The sequence below is a fragment of the Centroberyx affinis genome, unplaced genomic scaffold (assembly GCF_046629955.1).
Source record: "Centroberyx affinis isolate AG114_WGS23_722 - 3 ecotype Tasmania unplaced genomic scaffold, CSIRO-AGI_Caff_v1 ptg000166l_1, whole genome shotgun sequence".
NCBI lineage: Eukaryota > Metazoa > Chordata > Actinopteri > Beryciformes > Berycidae > Centroberyx > Centroberyx affinis.
Genome location: NW_027278863.1, coordinates 164,782 through 181,786, shown reverse-complemented (window position 1 = coordinate 181,786; position 17,005 = coordinate 164,782). Strand labels below are relative to the sequence as shown.

At 41.4% G+C, this 17,005-nt stretch overlaps 1 protein-coding gene across 1 annotated transcript in view; it reads left to right on the top strand.

The window, feature by feature from the left end:
* The window catches only part of LOC139656075 (dedicator of cytokinesis protein 9), a 72,342-nt gene extending 55,783 nt beyond the window's left edge, over positions 1–16,559 (top strand). Inside the window, exons 27-55 of the mRNA XM_071533564.1 lie at positions 98–169; positions 608–754; positions 930–1,013; positions 1,872–1,983; positions 3,253–3,431; positions 3,532–3,648; positions 4,091–4,202; positions 4,295–4,428; positions 6,093–6,207; positions 6,367–6,433; positions 6,531–6,578; positions 7,636–7,772; positions 8,783–8,898; positions 9,090–9,227; positions 9,333–9,515; positions 9,634–9,747; positions 9,878–10,093; positions 10,296–10,353; positions 10,597–10,703; positions 11,300–11,422; positions 11,540–11,653; positions 11,958–11,963; positions 12,475–12,504; positions 13,182–13,328; positions 13,465–13,675; positions 14,306–14,496; positions 14,625–14,725; positions 14,832–14,970; positions 15,307–16,559. Coding sequence (XP_071389665.1) covers positions 98–169; positions 608–754; positions 930–1,013; positions 1,872–1,983; positions 3,253–3,431; positions 3,532–3,648; positions 4,091–4,202; positions 4,295–4,428; positions 6,093–6,207; positions 6,367–6,433; positions 6,531–6,578; positions 7,636–7,772; positions 8,783–8,898; positions 9,090–9,227; positions 9,333–9,515; positions 9,634–9,747; positions 9,878–10,093; positions 10,296–10,353; positions 10,597–10,703; positions 11,300–11,422; positions 11,540–11,653; positions 11,958–11,963; positions 12,475–12,504; positions 13,182–13,328; positions 13,465–13,675; positions 14,306–14,496; positions 14,625–14,725; positions 14,832–14,970; positions 15,307–15,432 — 3,444 coding nt within the window. The 3' untranslated portion in view covers positions 15,433–16,559. The remainder of the gene's footprint in view (positions 1–97; positions 170–607; positions 755–929; positions 1,014–1,871; positions 1,984–3,252; positions 3,432–3,531; positions 3,649–4,090; positions 4,203–4,294; positions 4,429–6,092; positions 6,208–6,366; positions 6,434–6,530; positions 6,579–7,635; positions 7,773–8,782; positions 8,899–9,089; positions 9,228–9,332; positions 9,516–9,633; positions 9,748–9,877; positions 10,094–10,295; positions 10,354–10,596; positions 10,704–11,299; positions 11,423–11,539; positions 11,654–11,957; positions 11,964–12,474; positions 12,505–13,181; positions 13,329–13,464; positions 13,676–14,305; positions 14,497–14,624; positions 14,726–14,831; positions 14,971–15,306) is intronic.
* Positions 16,560–17,005: the final 446 nt, after the last annotated feature.

Sequence of the window (17,005 nt, the reverse complement as noted above, 5' to 3'; positions counted from 1 at the left end):
AAGGATTTATTTGACTACACAGTATTTAATTGTCATGGAGGTGAATTACCTCTATAGTTCACTGATTGCTATATGTTTTTTTGCCTCTGCCCTGTAGTACTCCTGGTATTTCTTTGAAGCCTTAGTCAAGTCCATGGCTCAGTACTTGATTGAGAGCTGTAAAGTGAAGGTAAGTCTGCCACAACACATGCATCTGACATGACTCACAGAGGTGTCTGCTCTTGCCTGCTTTATTACAGCTTGAGTGGTCCGCTGTAGTTTACAACATGCCCAGTCTTGCGTACAGCCACAGTACCACAGTCAAAGCATTTTGTGTCCACAGTCTGTCCCACACTGCTGTGCATTTAATTGGTTGCATTTGTTCGTACCCCATAACCAACCACATCCCTGTGTTTACCCTCCATTGGCATAACCCTGTGTAATCTAGAGGCCACTGTGGAAACAAATAGTTTTCCACAAGTGTAGGTCAAACCAAACTGGAAAGGGAGCGACTAAATCATGGCAAACCCCCCCCCCCTCTGTGGTGCTGTGGTGAAACTGGGTTGTATTACATTATTAGAGTTATGTACAGCAACCATTGTACCAGTGACCTGTTTTTGCCCCTCAGCTGTCCAGGAATCAGCGCTTCTCGGCCTCCTTCCATCACACGGTGGAGACTCTGGTCAACATGATGATGCCACACATCACTCAGAAGTACAAGGACAACCTGGATGCTGCCAGGAACGCCAACCACAGCCTGGCGGTCTTCATCAAGGTCAGGATCTACGGTTTTTAGTTTTGAGACTTTTAGTTCTTGACAAAGTATATATTGGTTGCAGGATTGAGAAGCACAAGACAATTTATACAGTGCAGTCACCACAGAGATACATACAGTAAAATCCTCAGTAAATTTCTTATTGGTGTAATGTTTTTTTCATCTCATTCTGCAGCGCTGTTTCACCCTGATGGACAGAGGTTTTATCTTCAAGCAGATCAACAACTATATCAACTGTTTTGTGCCTGGAGATCCCAAAGTACAGTGATGATTGTTATTTATTAACATGGTCATTCCATTGTTCATATACTGAATTCATAATAATCATAATCATCATCTAGATTACTTACTTATTTAACTTATTTATAATACATGTTTTGAAAGTGTCACTAAGTGCTTTACAAAGAATAACATAATAATAAGCCATTTTCATCATTTAATAGGTTGGAGAAAGTCATTCATGCTTTTATCTCCTTACATTTAGACTACTGTAACTCTCGTTATTCCAGCATCAACCAAAGGTCTCTTTCATGTCTCCAGCTTGTTCAAAATTTTCTTGTTTTTATTGACTTGCTTGTCTTTTATCATGTTATTTTTATTATATTTACTCTATATTCTTTCTGCCTTGTGGTGCCTTCTTGTTTTTATGTGTTTTTATTTTATGAGTATGATGTTTGCTTTTACTTGGTTGTTAAAGCACATTGTACACTTTATTTTAAAAAGGTCCTAGACAAAAGTTGATGAGGATGATGATGATGCTGACAATGATGATGATTATTATTATTATAAAATGCAAGACATGATTTTAAACAAGTTAACATAAGTATAAAACACACAATAATAGGATTGGTAGAAACAAATTGTATGAAAGCCTGTATATAAAAATGTGATTTAAAAAAAAATAAAAGGTGATTTAAAAGATGTCACCAATTTTGGCAGTCTGAGCTCCACAGGCAGCTCCAAAACTGATCCAAAACTTTGGGGCCGTGGCAGCAAAGGCTCGGTCCCATTTTCACACTTTAGCCTAGATTAATGTGTTTTGGACAAGGTTATGTTTGAGTTCTGTTTTAGATTTGCCTATTTGCCTCACTGACGCATCTGGTGTTTCTAAATGCAGACACTGTTTGAGTTCAAGTTTGAGTTCCTGCGTGTCATGTGCAACCACGAGCACTACGTCCCCCTGAACCTGCCCATGCCTTTTGGAAAGGGAAGGATACAGAGATTTCAAGGTGAGGAGTTAATTAAATTATTAGATTGCTTCTAGTTCTGCCTGTGTGCTTACTGCTTGTATTTGAGAAATCAATCAAACCAAACTGCTTTGCTGTCCAAGGCCAACACTAATATAACAGTCCTAATGGATGATTTTATGGATTGCCTCATGTATTAGTCTCTACAGCAACCAAAAGACCAAGAGTCAGTTGTATTAAATTTACACAGTATTATACATATAATCTATATTTAAATGGGTTTTCTCTGTTACAGCAGTCTTAAAAACCTGAACTCAGTCATTTAGCCGCCAGCATCAGTGCATCCTCTTAGTGTGGAATGGTTTGTTTGTCTAGCCTTTTCAAAATATTGTATAAATAGTGTTCATAAATATGAACTCTTATTGGCTTTTTGTGTAGGTGTGGGTGGGTGCGTGTGCAATTGGAGGTTTTTTCCGTTTGTGTCATCAAGTTTGGATATTTCTCAACGGTTTGGAATTTATGTCTTGCAACAAGAATAACCCCTAAGGGCACATCATTTCTCTCATGAAATCAAATCTCATAGGTTTTAAAACATGCATGCTTAAAAGTGGATACTGTGACTCATATACGACAAAACAAGACCTTTTAATTTGACTGTAGTTATTTTGATGCACCTTCTGTGTGTCGCTTGTGATTGGTTTACTTGTCCTTCATGCTCTGTGAAACCATGTCTATGTTAATTTACTCATCTGAGCACCTGGCTCTGTTCGTTTACTGGCTTTACTCCTGGCTTTACTCCTGTTTGTCTTTTTCCACAGCAATTACTGTCGATATGTCATTGTCATTGTTGTGAATTATGATTTTCATCTCTAACAGCTCAATCTTTCAAACATAAGGTGAAACATGGAAGTCTAATCCTTTATGTGCATATAGTTGGGTTGCTTCTCTGGGTGTTTCTAGAACTGGTTAGATGAGAGAAACTTTCATGCAGGATGTAAAACAGATTTATGGGATTCATTTGTTTTTATTCACCAAGAATCAATGTCCAGCAAGGGAAATATTTCACATTCTCACAGGGGTTTTAGTACTGGTTATGTTTTGTATCCTGGGTTGCTGAGCTGTCTGTGTATCTTCCCTACTTGTTTTTAATGGCATCATGTTAGGGTTTTTTATAGGATTCAAATAAATGAGAAATGTACTGTCATTGTTTGGTTCTTTGTTTTTACTTCACCTCCTTTATCCTTTGGTTTCCTCCACTTACCTCTCTGTTAGCCAGTCCTAAAGTCTCGTTCCTCCTCTTCCTCCTCCCAGACCTGCAGCTGGATTACTCGCTGACAGATGACTTCTGTAAGAACCACTTCCTGGTCGGTCTGCTTCTCAGGGAGGTCGGTGCGGCGCTGCAGGAGTTCAGGGAGATTCGTCAGATATCCATCCAGGTGCTGAAGAACTTGATGATCAAGCACACGTTTGATGACCGCTACACCTCCAAGGTCAGCAGCGCCTTCTCTCCTTCTTTTCACTGTGATTACAGTATGAGTCATGGATGTGTTATCATGAGACATTCTGCTGAGTGATTGATTTGTCTTCCAGAGCCAGCAGGCCAGGTTGGCCACCCTGTACCTGCCCCTGTTCGGTCTGCTCCAGGAGAACGTGAACAGGGTGAATGTGAAGGAAGTATCTCCATTCACCATCAACCACTCCAACAATGTAAGGGAGCCACCTAGTGGCTGTTGATCAGAACATGCATCCCATCTGTCTCCACTAAATGCTTGTTTCTGGGGCTGAAAGATATTGACAAAACATCTAACTGTGATTATTTGACAGAATATTTCAATTGCGAATTGTGATTCATATCATCACAAGTTTTTCTTGTTATACATTGTTAAAAACTTTTAAATTGTTTAAATAAAAGTGATTTTGTTAAAAAAAAATAGATATCAGTGTGCAGGATTTACTGAGTTTGAGTATGATGAAAGGTTTTCATCAATATTGTACTTGATTCATGGACCAAAGATTACCCAGAGCACTAAAACGCCCCTCTCTATTAAGCAATTAATTGCAGCCTCTGTGATTTGGAAATTGCAGATGTTCAAACTGCGATTTAGTTTGTTTTTCGATTAATTGTTCAGTTCTACTTGTTTCCCCTCAGAACGGCAGAGATGATTCCCTCCTGGCCAACGCCCTGATGACTCCTCCCAGGTCCAGCACTTTCCTGGACAACAGCCTGCACAAGGATGTTTTTGGAGTCATCTCCGGCACCGGTGCGTAAAAAGATGAAAACGGGTGAAAACTGCCCAATAAGACATACAGTTTGTACAGGTGTGAATGTTAAACTGCTGTTTATTTCTTACAGCCTCGCCTCACACGTCGTCCACCCCCAACATAAACTCGGTGCGCCATGCTGATTCTCGTGGCTCGCTCATCAGCACTGATTCTGGGAACAGCCTGCCGGAGAAGAACAACGACAAGGTCAACGCTCTGGACAAGGTACATCAACAGCTGTAACATCCCCATGAAGTAATTTCAAACATTATTCACTAGAGATCAAATTTAGATTCTACTCTGAGATTTATTGTATTCCTGTGACAGAGGTCCCCTTATTATGACAATGCCAGTAGTGCCAGAGAAAGTCACTCTTTCTTAACTTGTCCCATTAACTCCCCCGCCCTCGCTGCACGGCCGGCTGTGGCAGAAGGAGAAGTTTGTGCGGAGACACTCTGTCAATGTCCTGCGATTCTTTACGGAGACCGAGGAGTCCATGCTCTCTGCACGCGCCAAGCGTGTCACCATGGACTTCTCCCTGCTCTCTGTCCCCAGTGTGGCAGAGAGCGTCCCGCAGCCCAGCCTTTCACTTCAAGTACAAAAAAACGCCTCCCTCCTTTACTCAGTCATCCTCCCTCCTAGGAGTGTCCCATCTGGGAATGTGAGAGTGTGTGTGTTTTTGCCCTTGCCACAAGCCCTTTCTTTGCCAGATGATTGTCAGGCTTTACCCTGTCTGTCCTCTGGTGTCATGAAGCAGAGCCGCTGTACTACAGGGCTTCATGGGGTTTTTCTCTGCTCTGTTGCCCTCCAGCTGTTGATAGCCATCCAGCCATTGGGATTTTTTCACTTTCCAATTCCTCTCACGTGTGCCGTGTCACTCTTGTTTTCATTCTGAAAGACAGCCACATGATAAATCGGAGAAAAACGCATTAAATGCTAAGCATAGGATTTTCATTTTGTATGCGTTGTTTGTTTCATCTTCTCAAGGAACTGTTCACATTTGTGATGTGTGGTAGCATTTATTGCAATGCGTCACACAGTTAGCAAAAGGGAAAAAGGAGGACACTGATAAGTAATCGGTTTTTAATATCAACCAGGAAGAAATTATATTTCAGAATCTCTCTTTGATGAAATATTGCAGGCAGATAATTGCATCACAGCGTCACACTCTTTAGTCAACTTGTCTGACTTATTTGGGGCAGCTAACTTTAGCCTCCAAGTTCCCCACTCTGCAAAACGCCCTTTAAGAAAAGCCATGGCCTCATCCTTTCCATGAAGTCATCCACAGCCAGTTTCATGGTCTAGACTAACTAACTGGCAAAGGAACGTGCTTGGTTATTTTGCCAATCCCTCGCTGTGGTAGAGCTATTTGCTCCACTGCTTTGGTTCTCTTCTCTCCCTGCTCTGTGTCTGGACGTGAAGAGGTAGTGACTGTTCGGTCCATGCATAGAGCCCCGCTAGGTCTGAGTGAGTGACTGCACTAGAGTAGTTTGACCTCTCCAACCCCAGGCCTTCAAAAAACCAATACATCCTGTGCTAATATATAGGAAGTAAACATATTTAATAGTGTAGTGATGCGTAGCTACTTTTTTTTTTTTTAGCTTCTTAATACAGAAGTTCCAGTTTCCTGGACACAGACCAAGACTGATTTGACTAGGCTTTGATCTATGACCAGGAAACCAAAACTAAAACATACATTCGAATTTCACGAGACATAGAAATTGCCATAAGCGAATGTCTCTTTGATTGATAAACGGTAAACTGACAATCATTTCTGTAAATAGCACTGTGCGTTATCTTGAGGGAGCACAGTGAGCTAGACAGGGCCAAGAGCACAGACAGGGTGATGTGTCTGTCTTTCTGTCTCTGACAGTGTCTTTGTCCTTCAGAACCAGCCTGCCGCCGCCTTGGGCAGCACACTGCTGCGATGTGACAAGCTGGACCAAGCAGAGATCAAGAGCCTCCTCATGTGCTTCTTGCACGTGCTCAAAAGCATGTCTGAGGGTAAGATCTCAGTCGGGATTATACACTATCTCCCACTCTCTTCCTCTTTCCCTCTCTTTCTGTCTATTTCTGTCCCTATCTTTCTCCCTGACACCACACTCACTCACATGTCTGCAATCCAAATCAACTAATAGCCCGTTAATCTCTGTCCCCTTGCAGATGCTCTGTTCACATACTGGAACAAGGCTTCGTCTGCGGAGCTAATGGACTTCTTCACTCTAGTCGAGTAAGACCTCTTGGTTTGTTATCATGAACCCCCTGACATTATATGTATGGTTGGTAGGTTTGCAGTGACTGATTCTTCCACTCGCTTCTTTTCTCAGAGTTTGCCTCCATCAGTTCAGATACATGGGAAAGAGATACATCGCCAGGTAATGTTGTTGTCAGTGCCTGAATCAGGTGCATGCAGTGTGATGAGTGATGATCTTTTTAAAGCATTTTAACATTATTAATGGTTGAATTCATATTTAGGTGATACAATTTAAAGCCATTGTGTTTATCGGCTTATATTTGAAAAATCTGAAAATGTATCCAGGGGCCGGCCTCTACTGTAAAATGTAATTACCAATGTGTGTGACTGCTGAACGCTACAATTGTGTGTTGTGTATACTTATTTGTGAACTCTTTGTCCAAATGCTTATGTTTGACTGTAGGACACACAAATCCAAATTCATGCAAACACACATACTCTCTCCACTATGTGGGAGTTCTGGCCTTGACTCACCGAGGGCTTCGGGTCTCCACTCTCTCTCTAACCTCCCACCACTCTCTCTATCTCTATTCACTTAAATGCTGGCAAGTTTAACATAGTGAAATAAAACCTGGCTCCTGCCCTCTCCTGCTTGGGTAAGACTAAATGTGGAATGGACGTTCTCACACTAAATGCATGATATCTTCTCACCTTATATAAATTGCCATGCTGTGACACAACTACTTGCTCTCTAAACTCTCATATAGTGTGTGCGTCTGTCATTCTTACTTGCATGGCATATGCTACAACTCACTGCTTTAACACTGCTTGTACTGCTTTGATAATCATCACAGTAAACTGCATGCCAAACATGCAATCTACAACTTTTCCTTATTTATCTGTGCTCAAACTTACTGCATAGATTCCACAGTGAAGATTATGCAGGATAGCAGTGGGTATATGTGTAAAATTTACCCCAAAATGTTCAAATAAGATGTTTTCCAGTCTTCTGAGTTGGAACTTTCTTTGTTCCGGTACCGTTAAAATCCCATAGGCTAAATCTACAATGCTAAAATATGCCGAAAGATTTGGATAAAAGCAAATCAGATTTGGTTTCAAGGAAATGTATCCAATGAAGCCTGTAGAACAGAGTTGAGTATTATCCACCCTAACCTGCTTGACTAACTCTGGCTCTGCTGGTAGTCCACTCATCTAACAATGTCCTGTTTCCTCATCAGGAACCAGGATGGGGCGGGACCCATAGCACATGAGCGGAAGTCTCAGACTCTGCCTGTGTCCCGTAACAGGGCGGGAATGATGCATGCCCGCTTACAGCAGCTCAGCAGCCTGGATAACTCATACACTTTTAACCACAGTAAGTGTCCCATACTGTACTTTCATCAAGAAATCCTCTACCGGAGGACCCCCCCACATCCACCACCCCCTTGCTTCCCCCTCTGTAGTCTGACACATCATGCTTTTCAACGTCATCGTCATCATCATCTTCCTCTTCTTCCCCATCCTATGTGTTAAACCCAGCCCGTTATCAAACAGACAAGTTTGATGGTGCAGAATATTACCAATATGGGTCCATCATCATTAAATTCAATTGTGATTGGGGCTCAGCTGGCTGTTTGTAGCATTACACTGACTTTACCGAAAGAGGTTAAGCTATGTGGTAAGTCTGTTAAATGGTGCCATTTAATGAAGTTAATTTCTTTGTGTTTTCAGTGTAAGAAAGATTTCAAGTGTTCTTGGAATATCTGTAGACCATGGTAAGAATGTACCAGGTTGACAGGCAGTTTGCAGACTTTTATTGGCTCTGTTCATTTGGTTGAATTAAGAGCATGCCCATTTTTAGCTGGAAAATAGCCTTTAAAACCCTCCAGTCCCTCTGCCCTGCTCATTTGCTCTTAACTTTAATTTCATTCTCTGAAAAGAATCCATGTAAAATATCAAGGGTTTCATTCCAAAATGCTGTATATGTATTTTGGGGGAAAATGCTGCCTGAAATTCATCCATAAATATAAAAAAAAAAAACAACAGATGTTAGCATTCTCAAAATGCTGCTATTTTGTAGACCAAATTCTCACAATATGTTCCATACCAACATGCCACCATGTTATTTTATAATAGCGGGTATCACTTTTTTCAGATGGTTGATCTCATTTTGGAACGAAACTTTTATCTTTTCAACTCAATGAAATTTCCCATCTTTTTAGCAACAGCTTTGCCTTTGATACTAATGTGTCTCTTATTTTGATATAATACATACAAATATATATATATACCTTTTTAATTGGCCTCTATGGAGACCCTATTTGAGATACTGGGAGTGTGTTGGTGGTGTGAAAGGGCTACAGCTTTGTGTTGTCTCCTGTGCAGCCTACAGCCACTCTGATGCGGATGTGCTAAACCAGTCGCTCCTGGAGGCCAACATTGCCACTGAAGTGTGCCTGACCGTCCTGGACACACTCAGTATCTTCATCATGGGTTTCAAGGTAACATACATACAGACTACTTGTCATGTATTTACTTGATTTGTAATCTTAGTATTTAATTTATCCATTTCACACAGTATTTAGGTATGCAAGTGTCTAACAAGAACATTAATGCTGCTAATGAATGTCAATCTCTGGTTCTGATTTCCTTCAAGTTATGGAAGCTATGCTGATATTCTCTTTCTCCACAGACACAACTGTGTTCTGACCATGGCCACAACCCCCTCATGAAGAAGGTGTTTGAGGTCCACCTCTGTTTTCTGCAGATCAACCAGTCAGAGACGGCGCTCAAGCAGGTCTTCACTTCGCTGCGCACCTTCATCTACAAGGTGTGAAAGACGTTGATGTCCGGGCTAACAGTGGTCTCTCTGTCTTAGCCATTCACCATATCTGACAACCTGTCTGTCCTCCTGTCTTTTTCTCTCCCCCTCTAGTTTCCCTGCACGTTTTTTGAGGGCCGTGCAGACATGTGTGCTTCGTTCTGCTATGAGATCTTGAAATGTTGTAACTCCAAGCTGAGCTCCATCCGCAGCGACGCAGCGCACCTACTCTATTTCCTCATGAAGAGCAACTTTGACTACACAGGCCGCAAGTCCTTTGTCCGAACGCACTTACAGGTAGGACAGTCCCTCTGTGGATCTTAGTAGTTCTCTGCATAGGATAAAAAGAGCAAAGCTTGGCTGTTAACATTAGTTAAGCAATATTTGATAATCCTTCACCTGTCCTTTCCCTCAGGTGGTGATCGCTGTCAGCCAGTTGATAGCTGATGTCATTGGGATCGGAGGAACCCGCTTCCAGCAGTCTCTGTCGATAATCAACAACTGTGCCAACAGTGACAAGACCATTAAGGTAAGGAACTCCATTAATGTTCGTCATTATGTTCTGGTTTCACTTAAATAAATAATTTTTTTAGGAAGTAAAATATATTTGAAGTACTGTAATCAATAAATGTCTTGACTGGCTGCTTTCTCCTCAACAGAACACAGCTTTCCCCTCAGATGTGAAGGACCTGACCAAGCGGATCAGAACGGTCCTGATGGCGACAGCTCAGATGAAGGAGCATGAGAGAGACCCGGAGATGCTGGTGGACCTGCAGTACAGCCTGGCCAAGTCTTACGCCAGCACACCTGAGCTACGCAAGACCTGGCTGGACAGCATGGCTCGAATCCATGTGAAGAACGGAGACTTGTCAGAGGTCAGTGATGAGAGACGCTGCTGTTTTGGCTTGTATCTGGGTGATGGGTGGATATAATTTCAGATATTAAGTACTGACAGGATTTATTTTCATCCAGTTTATTGTGTACCGAAGGTCTTGTGTGGATGTTTGGTGATATTGTCTTGTAACATGATGAATTCTATTAATATCAGTTTGCCCTGGTTGTTTTTGTTGTCTACAGGCAGCCATGTGCTATGTGCATGTTGCAGCACTTGTGGCAGAATACCTGCGGAGAAAAGGTGCTTTAATAATAATCTGTGATGGAAGTGTTGCTCTTGCTTGCTACATAACACCACTGTTATGTGTATTCAGTGTAATTCACAAGAATTTAGCATCATCCTCTAGAAAATGTTTACATTTATACTATTTCACTATTCTAGTCCTTGCTGACTTCATACCTGTAATCTTTCAAAAAGTTGTATTTGTTGTATGGAAGATTGGGCTTATCAATAAAATATTACCACGTCTCATGTTGTCTCCAGGCATGTTCAAGCAGGGCTGCTCAGCATTCCGTGTGGTGACTCCAAATATTGACGAGGAGGCATCAATGATGGAGGATGTAGGCATGCAGGATGTCCATTTCAATGAGGTTAGAAATACTTTACCACTACTATACTACTATACCACTGACACAAAAAGAAAGTAATAAATCACTGTCAGTTTACTTTGAATGTTCAGCTGACTGTGCTGAGATTGGAAAAAAATAAGCATGCGCTTAGATAGGTCATCATGACTTAATTTGGCTTGACTTGATTTAGACTTTCAGGATTTCATATTCAGCCATATAATTATGCTTATCTTAAGTGTGGCTTATACACAGAGAAAAACATTTAACATTTATTTCCTATCACTTATCTCCAGCAATCCTCCAGCAACACTTAGAGACATTTCATATTTTTAATATTCATAGTGTTTTTTTTCCATGTAACAATGAGCCTTTTTGGGGGGTGGCATGTTGTGATGTCAAAGGATCTAACAAAACTCATGAAGATGCATAAATGTCTTGGTCTCCTACCATTTTCTCACCTCAATATCATGACTATTCATCACATTAGATTCTGTCAATGATAAGAAAAGAAAAAGGTGTGGACCTATCAAACCCTTTATATGTAAACTATTGGAAAGCCGCCTCTTTCATATTCAGTGTTTTCATCAACATGTTTTTTCATCCCTCCTGTTGAGCAGGACGTCCTGATGGAGCTTCTGGAGGAGTGTGCAGATGGACTGTGGAAAGCCGAGCGTTACGAGCTCATCTCTGACATCTACAAGCTCATAATCCCCATTTATGAGAAGCGCAGGGACTTTGAGGTACAGGCTACACGATTCATAATTTTATTCTCTGAGTCCCCACAATAAACTACTAATTTAACCTAGGGCTTGACAATTAGTATGTAAAAATCTGTTTTGTTTGTAAATTTTGCACAGAAACTGGCCCACCTGTATGACACCCTGCATCGTGCGTACAGCAAAGTCACAGAAGTCATGCATACAGGCAAGAGGTTGCTGGGCACCTACTTCAGAGTGGCCTTCTTTGGCCAGGTGAGTGAATCAGTCAAGATATCATCATATTCTGTCAGTTGACAATGTGGTGTAGGCCAAATAAGTTTTTAAGCTTTATTTTTCCTAAAAGGCCCATTGTTGATTTGATTTTACACTAACTGTATTTAATTCAAGCTTGATTTAAACGAGCACAAGTATTAATTTGGTTGCGGGTATTACAGAGTAATTAACATTTGCGCATGGGGGCTGCTGAAGGCGTTTTTATTATTAAGAGCATGACCACGTCCCGTGGCATTTTATGATCCACTCTAATACCCTTTTCTGCTTTTTATCCTCTTTAAAGGCAGCGGTAAGTTGTGCAGTAGACCCTGCTAGCCTTTCTGATCAGCCTAAGTCTATGTGTGGTGTGGTGCTTCTGTAATCCATTACATTTCTCAGTCATAGTTTGTTGCTTAAAGCTCTTAGCAGTAACACTCACTCACCACTACTGCTTTCTGTTTTGCAACAGCATTGCATGTTGCTGGTCCAGTGCTGTTTTGAATCTGCACTCATTTTTGGCGTTTCTGCTTCGGTGTTTCAAATCTTGTTTTCAACATTTTTACTGACCCAAATATTTGCTTTATTTTGTCAACTATTTAAAGAACATATTTTACCTGAAAATTTGAGCTGGGTGAGGTTACCTCTAACAGTGTGCTTTAATAGAAATGACAACCTCCACAGAGCCATGTCTCTCTCGACATGGTGGTCTAACTGGTGGTGCAGTAGTATGAATACTCACAGTGCTTTCTACACTCATCATGGTAGATAGGTAGTACTCATGGAATAACAATATTTTTTTTCTGTTGTCCACAACCCTGTAGCAGTACCAGTTTACTGACTCAGAGACTGAGGTAAATCAATGTGAAAGCCAACAGTGCAGTTGGACTGCAGTAAGGTTTAGGCCGTGTTGTGCTCCTTTACTAATGCAGTCAATGCTGTTTCACCTGCATTACTTATCTTTGACCCTTTAACTCCTCCTCTATTCCAGCCTCAGTGTTGTTTCTAATCGTAGTAGGAAACCAGTGAAAGGCTAATAGCAGGATTCCATCTTTCATTGGGTGAATGCATGGCTTTATGCATCTGATCAGGAGACACTTTACTATTTACACAGAAGACAATTGATTAACGTAACGGCCATATGGAAAACGTCCACACCCACTGATAGTGTGAAATCCGCCCCCCTACCTCTGTCCTTTGGTCTGTCTCACAGCATTGAACTGATACCAGTTAATGTCTTGCAGTGTAGTTTGTTTTTGTCTCTGTGCTTGGACATTAGATAGAGGGGTGTGTGTCTTTGGAGTCTGTCATACTCTTCAGTCCAGAATTTAGAGTCTTAAGAGTATTTTACCATTTTCATTTTAACAAATTGTCTGAATGACTAAGTGCACTCACAGCCCACATATGTTTTGTTATGTTGTTGTTTATTTTTATGTTATCATTATATAAAGACACAATTTGTTTCGATTTATTGTTACAATAACAATACATTTGTGTATCTGACCATTGAGTGTGTTTTACCTCTTCCCAGGGTTTCTTTGAGGATGAAGATGGTAAGGAGTACATCTACAAAGAGCCCAAATTCACCCCTCTGTCTGAGATATCTCAGAGGCTTCTGAAGCTGTACTCTGACAAGTTTGGACAAGAGAATGTGAAGATGATTCAGGACTCTGGGAGGGTGAGATGTTTTTTTTCTGTTGGGGATTTTATTTGTGATTAGGATTGATTTTCCCAAAAACCTAATTTGGGCTACAAGTTTCATACAGAGTTTCCCCATGGTACCAATCTTTTGTAATGCCATGTATCTTCTGCAGATCAACCCCAAAGACCTGGACTCCAAGTATGCCTATATCCAAGTGACACACGTGACCCCTTTCCTGGAGGAGAAGGAGCTGGTGGACAGGAAGACGGACTTTGAGAAAAGCCACAACATCCGTCGCTTTGTGTTTGAGATGCCTTTCACCATCTCAGGCAAAAAGCAAGGCGGGGTAGAGGAGCAGTGTAAACGCAGGACTATACTAACCAGTAGGTAGCCCTGTCCATGTAGTAGACTTTTAAGCACTTACAAAAGTAAGATATAAGTAATATTAGCCATAAGTAAACAAGATGACATTATCTTCTGATTCAATAATCTTAGTAAGCCAAGAAGTGAGATCCATTCTTCACTTGAGGCCCCTGCTGATATGAGACAATTGTCAGTCACCTTGACTCAAAAACAGAGATAAATGATTGTCTTGGTGTTCCACACATTTTCCTCCTGGACTATAGGCCATTTCCTCCAAAGGCCTATATATTCATACAATAAAGCAAAACAGGCATTTAAATACACTCTGAGCAGAAGGCCATTCATATGGGTATACAGAGTATACAAGTATGGAACATTTTGATTAGATTCTGAAGATGTCAGCTCTTTGCCAAGGACTTTTCCTAATCCTAATCACACTGTTTTATAGTTTTATGGTGCGAATGATCCAAAAGTTCAACCTTATCTCTTATCTTCATTATCTGAGAGCATGTTACTGCATGGGTAAACCCTAAGCTGTAAAAAAAAACTCAGAAAAGCACATGCAAGAGAATATTTATGCGCTGGCAAGCATGACAAGCAAGCTGTTCACCATTTCCTACCTGCTCCCCATCCCTCTCTCTGTCCCACAGCTACACATTGCTTCCCCTATGTAAAGAAGCGTATAGCAGTGATGTATCAGCACCACACCGATCTGAACCCCATCGAGGTGGCCATCGATGAGATGAGCAAGAAGGTGGCTGAGATCAGACAGCTGTGCTCCTCCAGTGAGGTGGATATGATCCGCCTGCAGCTCAAGCTCCAGGGTAGCATCAGTGTCCAGGTGCCTGCTTTGAAGTTTTGTCAGCATACACACACACACACACACACACACACACACACTGGACACACTTGGTTCACAGACATTCCCTTTATGAAAAGATTTGACACAGCTCTTATATCCATCTTCAGGTAAATGCTGGACCACTTGCATATGCCCGTGCTTTTCTTGATGATGCGAGCACCAAGAAGTATCCTGACAACAAGGTCAAACAGCTTAAAGAGGTCTTCAGGTGAGGTGTTAATGGTTAATAACGGGGTGTGCAGAGTTTAATCAGGTTTTGTTCTTTGTATAATTCTCCACTGAGGCACATTAACACTATTTATTTGTGTGAGCAGGCAGTTTGTGGAGGCATGTGGCCACGGCTTAGGCATTAATGAGCGACTGATCAAAGAGGACCAGCAGGAGTACCATGATGAGATGAAAGCCAACTATAGAGATCTAGCCAGAGAGCTCTCCGCCATCATGCACGAGCAAGTAAGTGCATTATTACTGAGGCTACTGTTACTCAGCTTAAATATCAATTTAGTTACTTTTGCATGCAGCACTACATTTTCTATGCTACTATCATTGCAGCTGTAATCTGCTTCCGAGACAGATTTTGGAGTGTGAAGTAATCGGAGTGCCATTCATAAGATGCTTGCTAATCTGATTGATGACACGCTCTTTGATAACAGCTTTTTCTGTTTTTCCCTTGTGCTGACATGAGCAGATTGGATGGTAACGCAATACGTACTAGAATAATAATCCTCATTAAGTATGTGAAGTAATATCTATTTGTTAATATCTTGTACCTCCTCCTTTCCCTTCCAGATCAGTCCAGTGGAAGATGGCATGAAGAGCGTTCTTCCTGACTCACTTCACATCTTCAACGCCATCAGCGGCACGCCAACCGGAGCCACCATCCAGGGCATCCCCAGTTCCTCCTCGGTGGTATGACACTAGCCCGGGTGACCCCTGACCTCAGCGGCCCCACACTCGCCAACCAGGCATGCCAGTGATGCCATATAGCCCTTATCTGCAACCCCATTCAATGCTTCCCTTCGGTCATCTTAGAGGGAAACTGACGTAAGCAGAGACAACTTTGAGATTCTTTCGCCCTTCTCCACCACTGTCTGGCTTTTTGTACGGGCCTTGAACCGAGGCATTGGACCTGTTCAGTGTATACACATCGTATACACACGGAGCGGTGGGTGTGGCCAATTACATTCTTCTCTGACAGTAGAAGAAGAGGTGAAGCCAGGCCAGCTGAGCAAAGAGGGAGGGGACCGTGCAGAGGAGACAGAAGAGCCATGGTGTCGCTGCTTTATGGCCAGACAAATGTATGATTAGGCAAAACCTGTACTGTCTCCTCTATGACCTGGTTTTACCCAAGAGGATTGGGCAGTTTTCCGTGGAGACATTCCTGTTGGAATCTTTAATATGCATGTCATTACTCCACCACCCCCCCAACAATTGTACCTGTTTATTTTGATAACGTTTCCCCATTTTGTTTTGTATGTACAGTATTCCACTTTTATAAGTCTCTATATTGATGTCTTGATGAACAGTATATGCTGCATACATTGACACTCATCTCCCTGTACATGAAGTTATATTTCTACAAAGCTGCAACTTTGCAAAAAGAGCCTCCTCTGAATATGTTAGCATTCAACCTTAATCACTTCAATGTCTTAGAATGGGAGATTTTTGAAATATGTAAAGCCATTGCATACAATAAGTATATTCCAAGTTGTTTATTCTTGTATATAAAAAAAAGGAGTGTGTGCAATATTTTTCTTTTGCAAAATATCTTGTTGTGTGGGGCTCATACACTGTAAAGATGATGTTCACCTTCTTGCCAAAGCGGTGAGGTGTGGAACCAGAGACTAGGCCTACTGTGGAAGTAATATGAAGCTTTTACCGTTTTAGTGTTCATTGAAATGTTAATGAAATTGTTTTATATTTGGGAAGCAATGTTTTTTTGTTTTTTTTTATTTAACACAAAGTCACTGTTCTGCTGTAAACAGAAATGTTCCCTAATGCTTTTCTTTTAAATAAAATTCACTCATTTCTCTGCACTTCTACCCATGAGTCCTTGATTTACTTTTTTTGGTAGCACTTTACATTATACTGTCAGGAAGTAACTGGTAATTTCTGGTAATAATGAGTAGGCCTAATTGTAATTAGAATGGGTAATTTCTCTGTTAAATGCTGGTAATTTCTGGTGATAACTGGTAATTATTAGCATGATAACAGTACTACATTATTGTAGTAAGTTGTGCAATCATTGCTGAATAATTACGCACTTGGACTCGCCCTCAGCGGCGAGCGGAGACGTCAAGCTTTCCAATGTCACCAACAACCCTGACCAAGTACCTTCGTATGCGTCTTTGAATGTGTAAGATTATTCTGAACCATTTCTGAGTCACACAGGATCACAATATTACAGTTAATTGTCCCGGTGCGAACTCGGTGTTGTGCGCTTGGTCTCCCGCACCGGATAATATTCTTAAAGCCACGTCACTGCTCT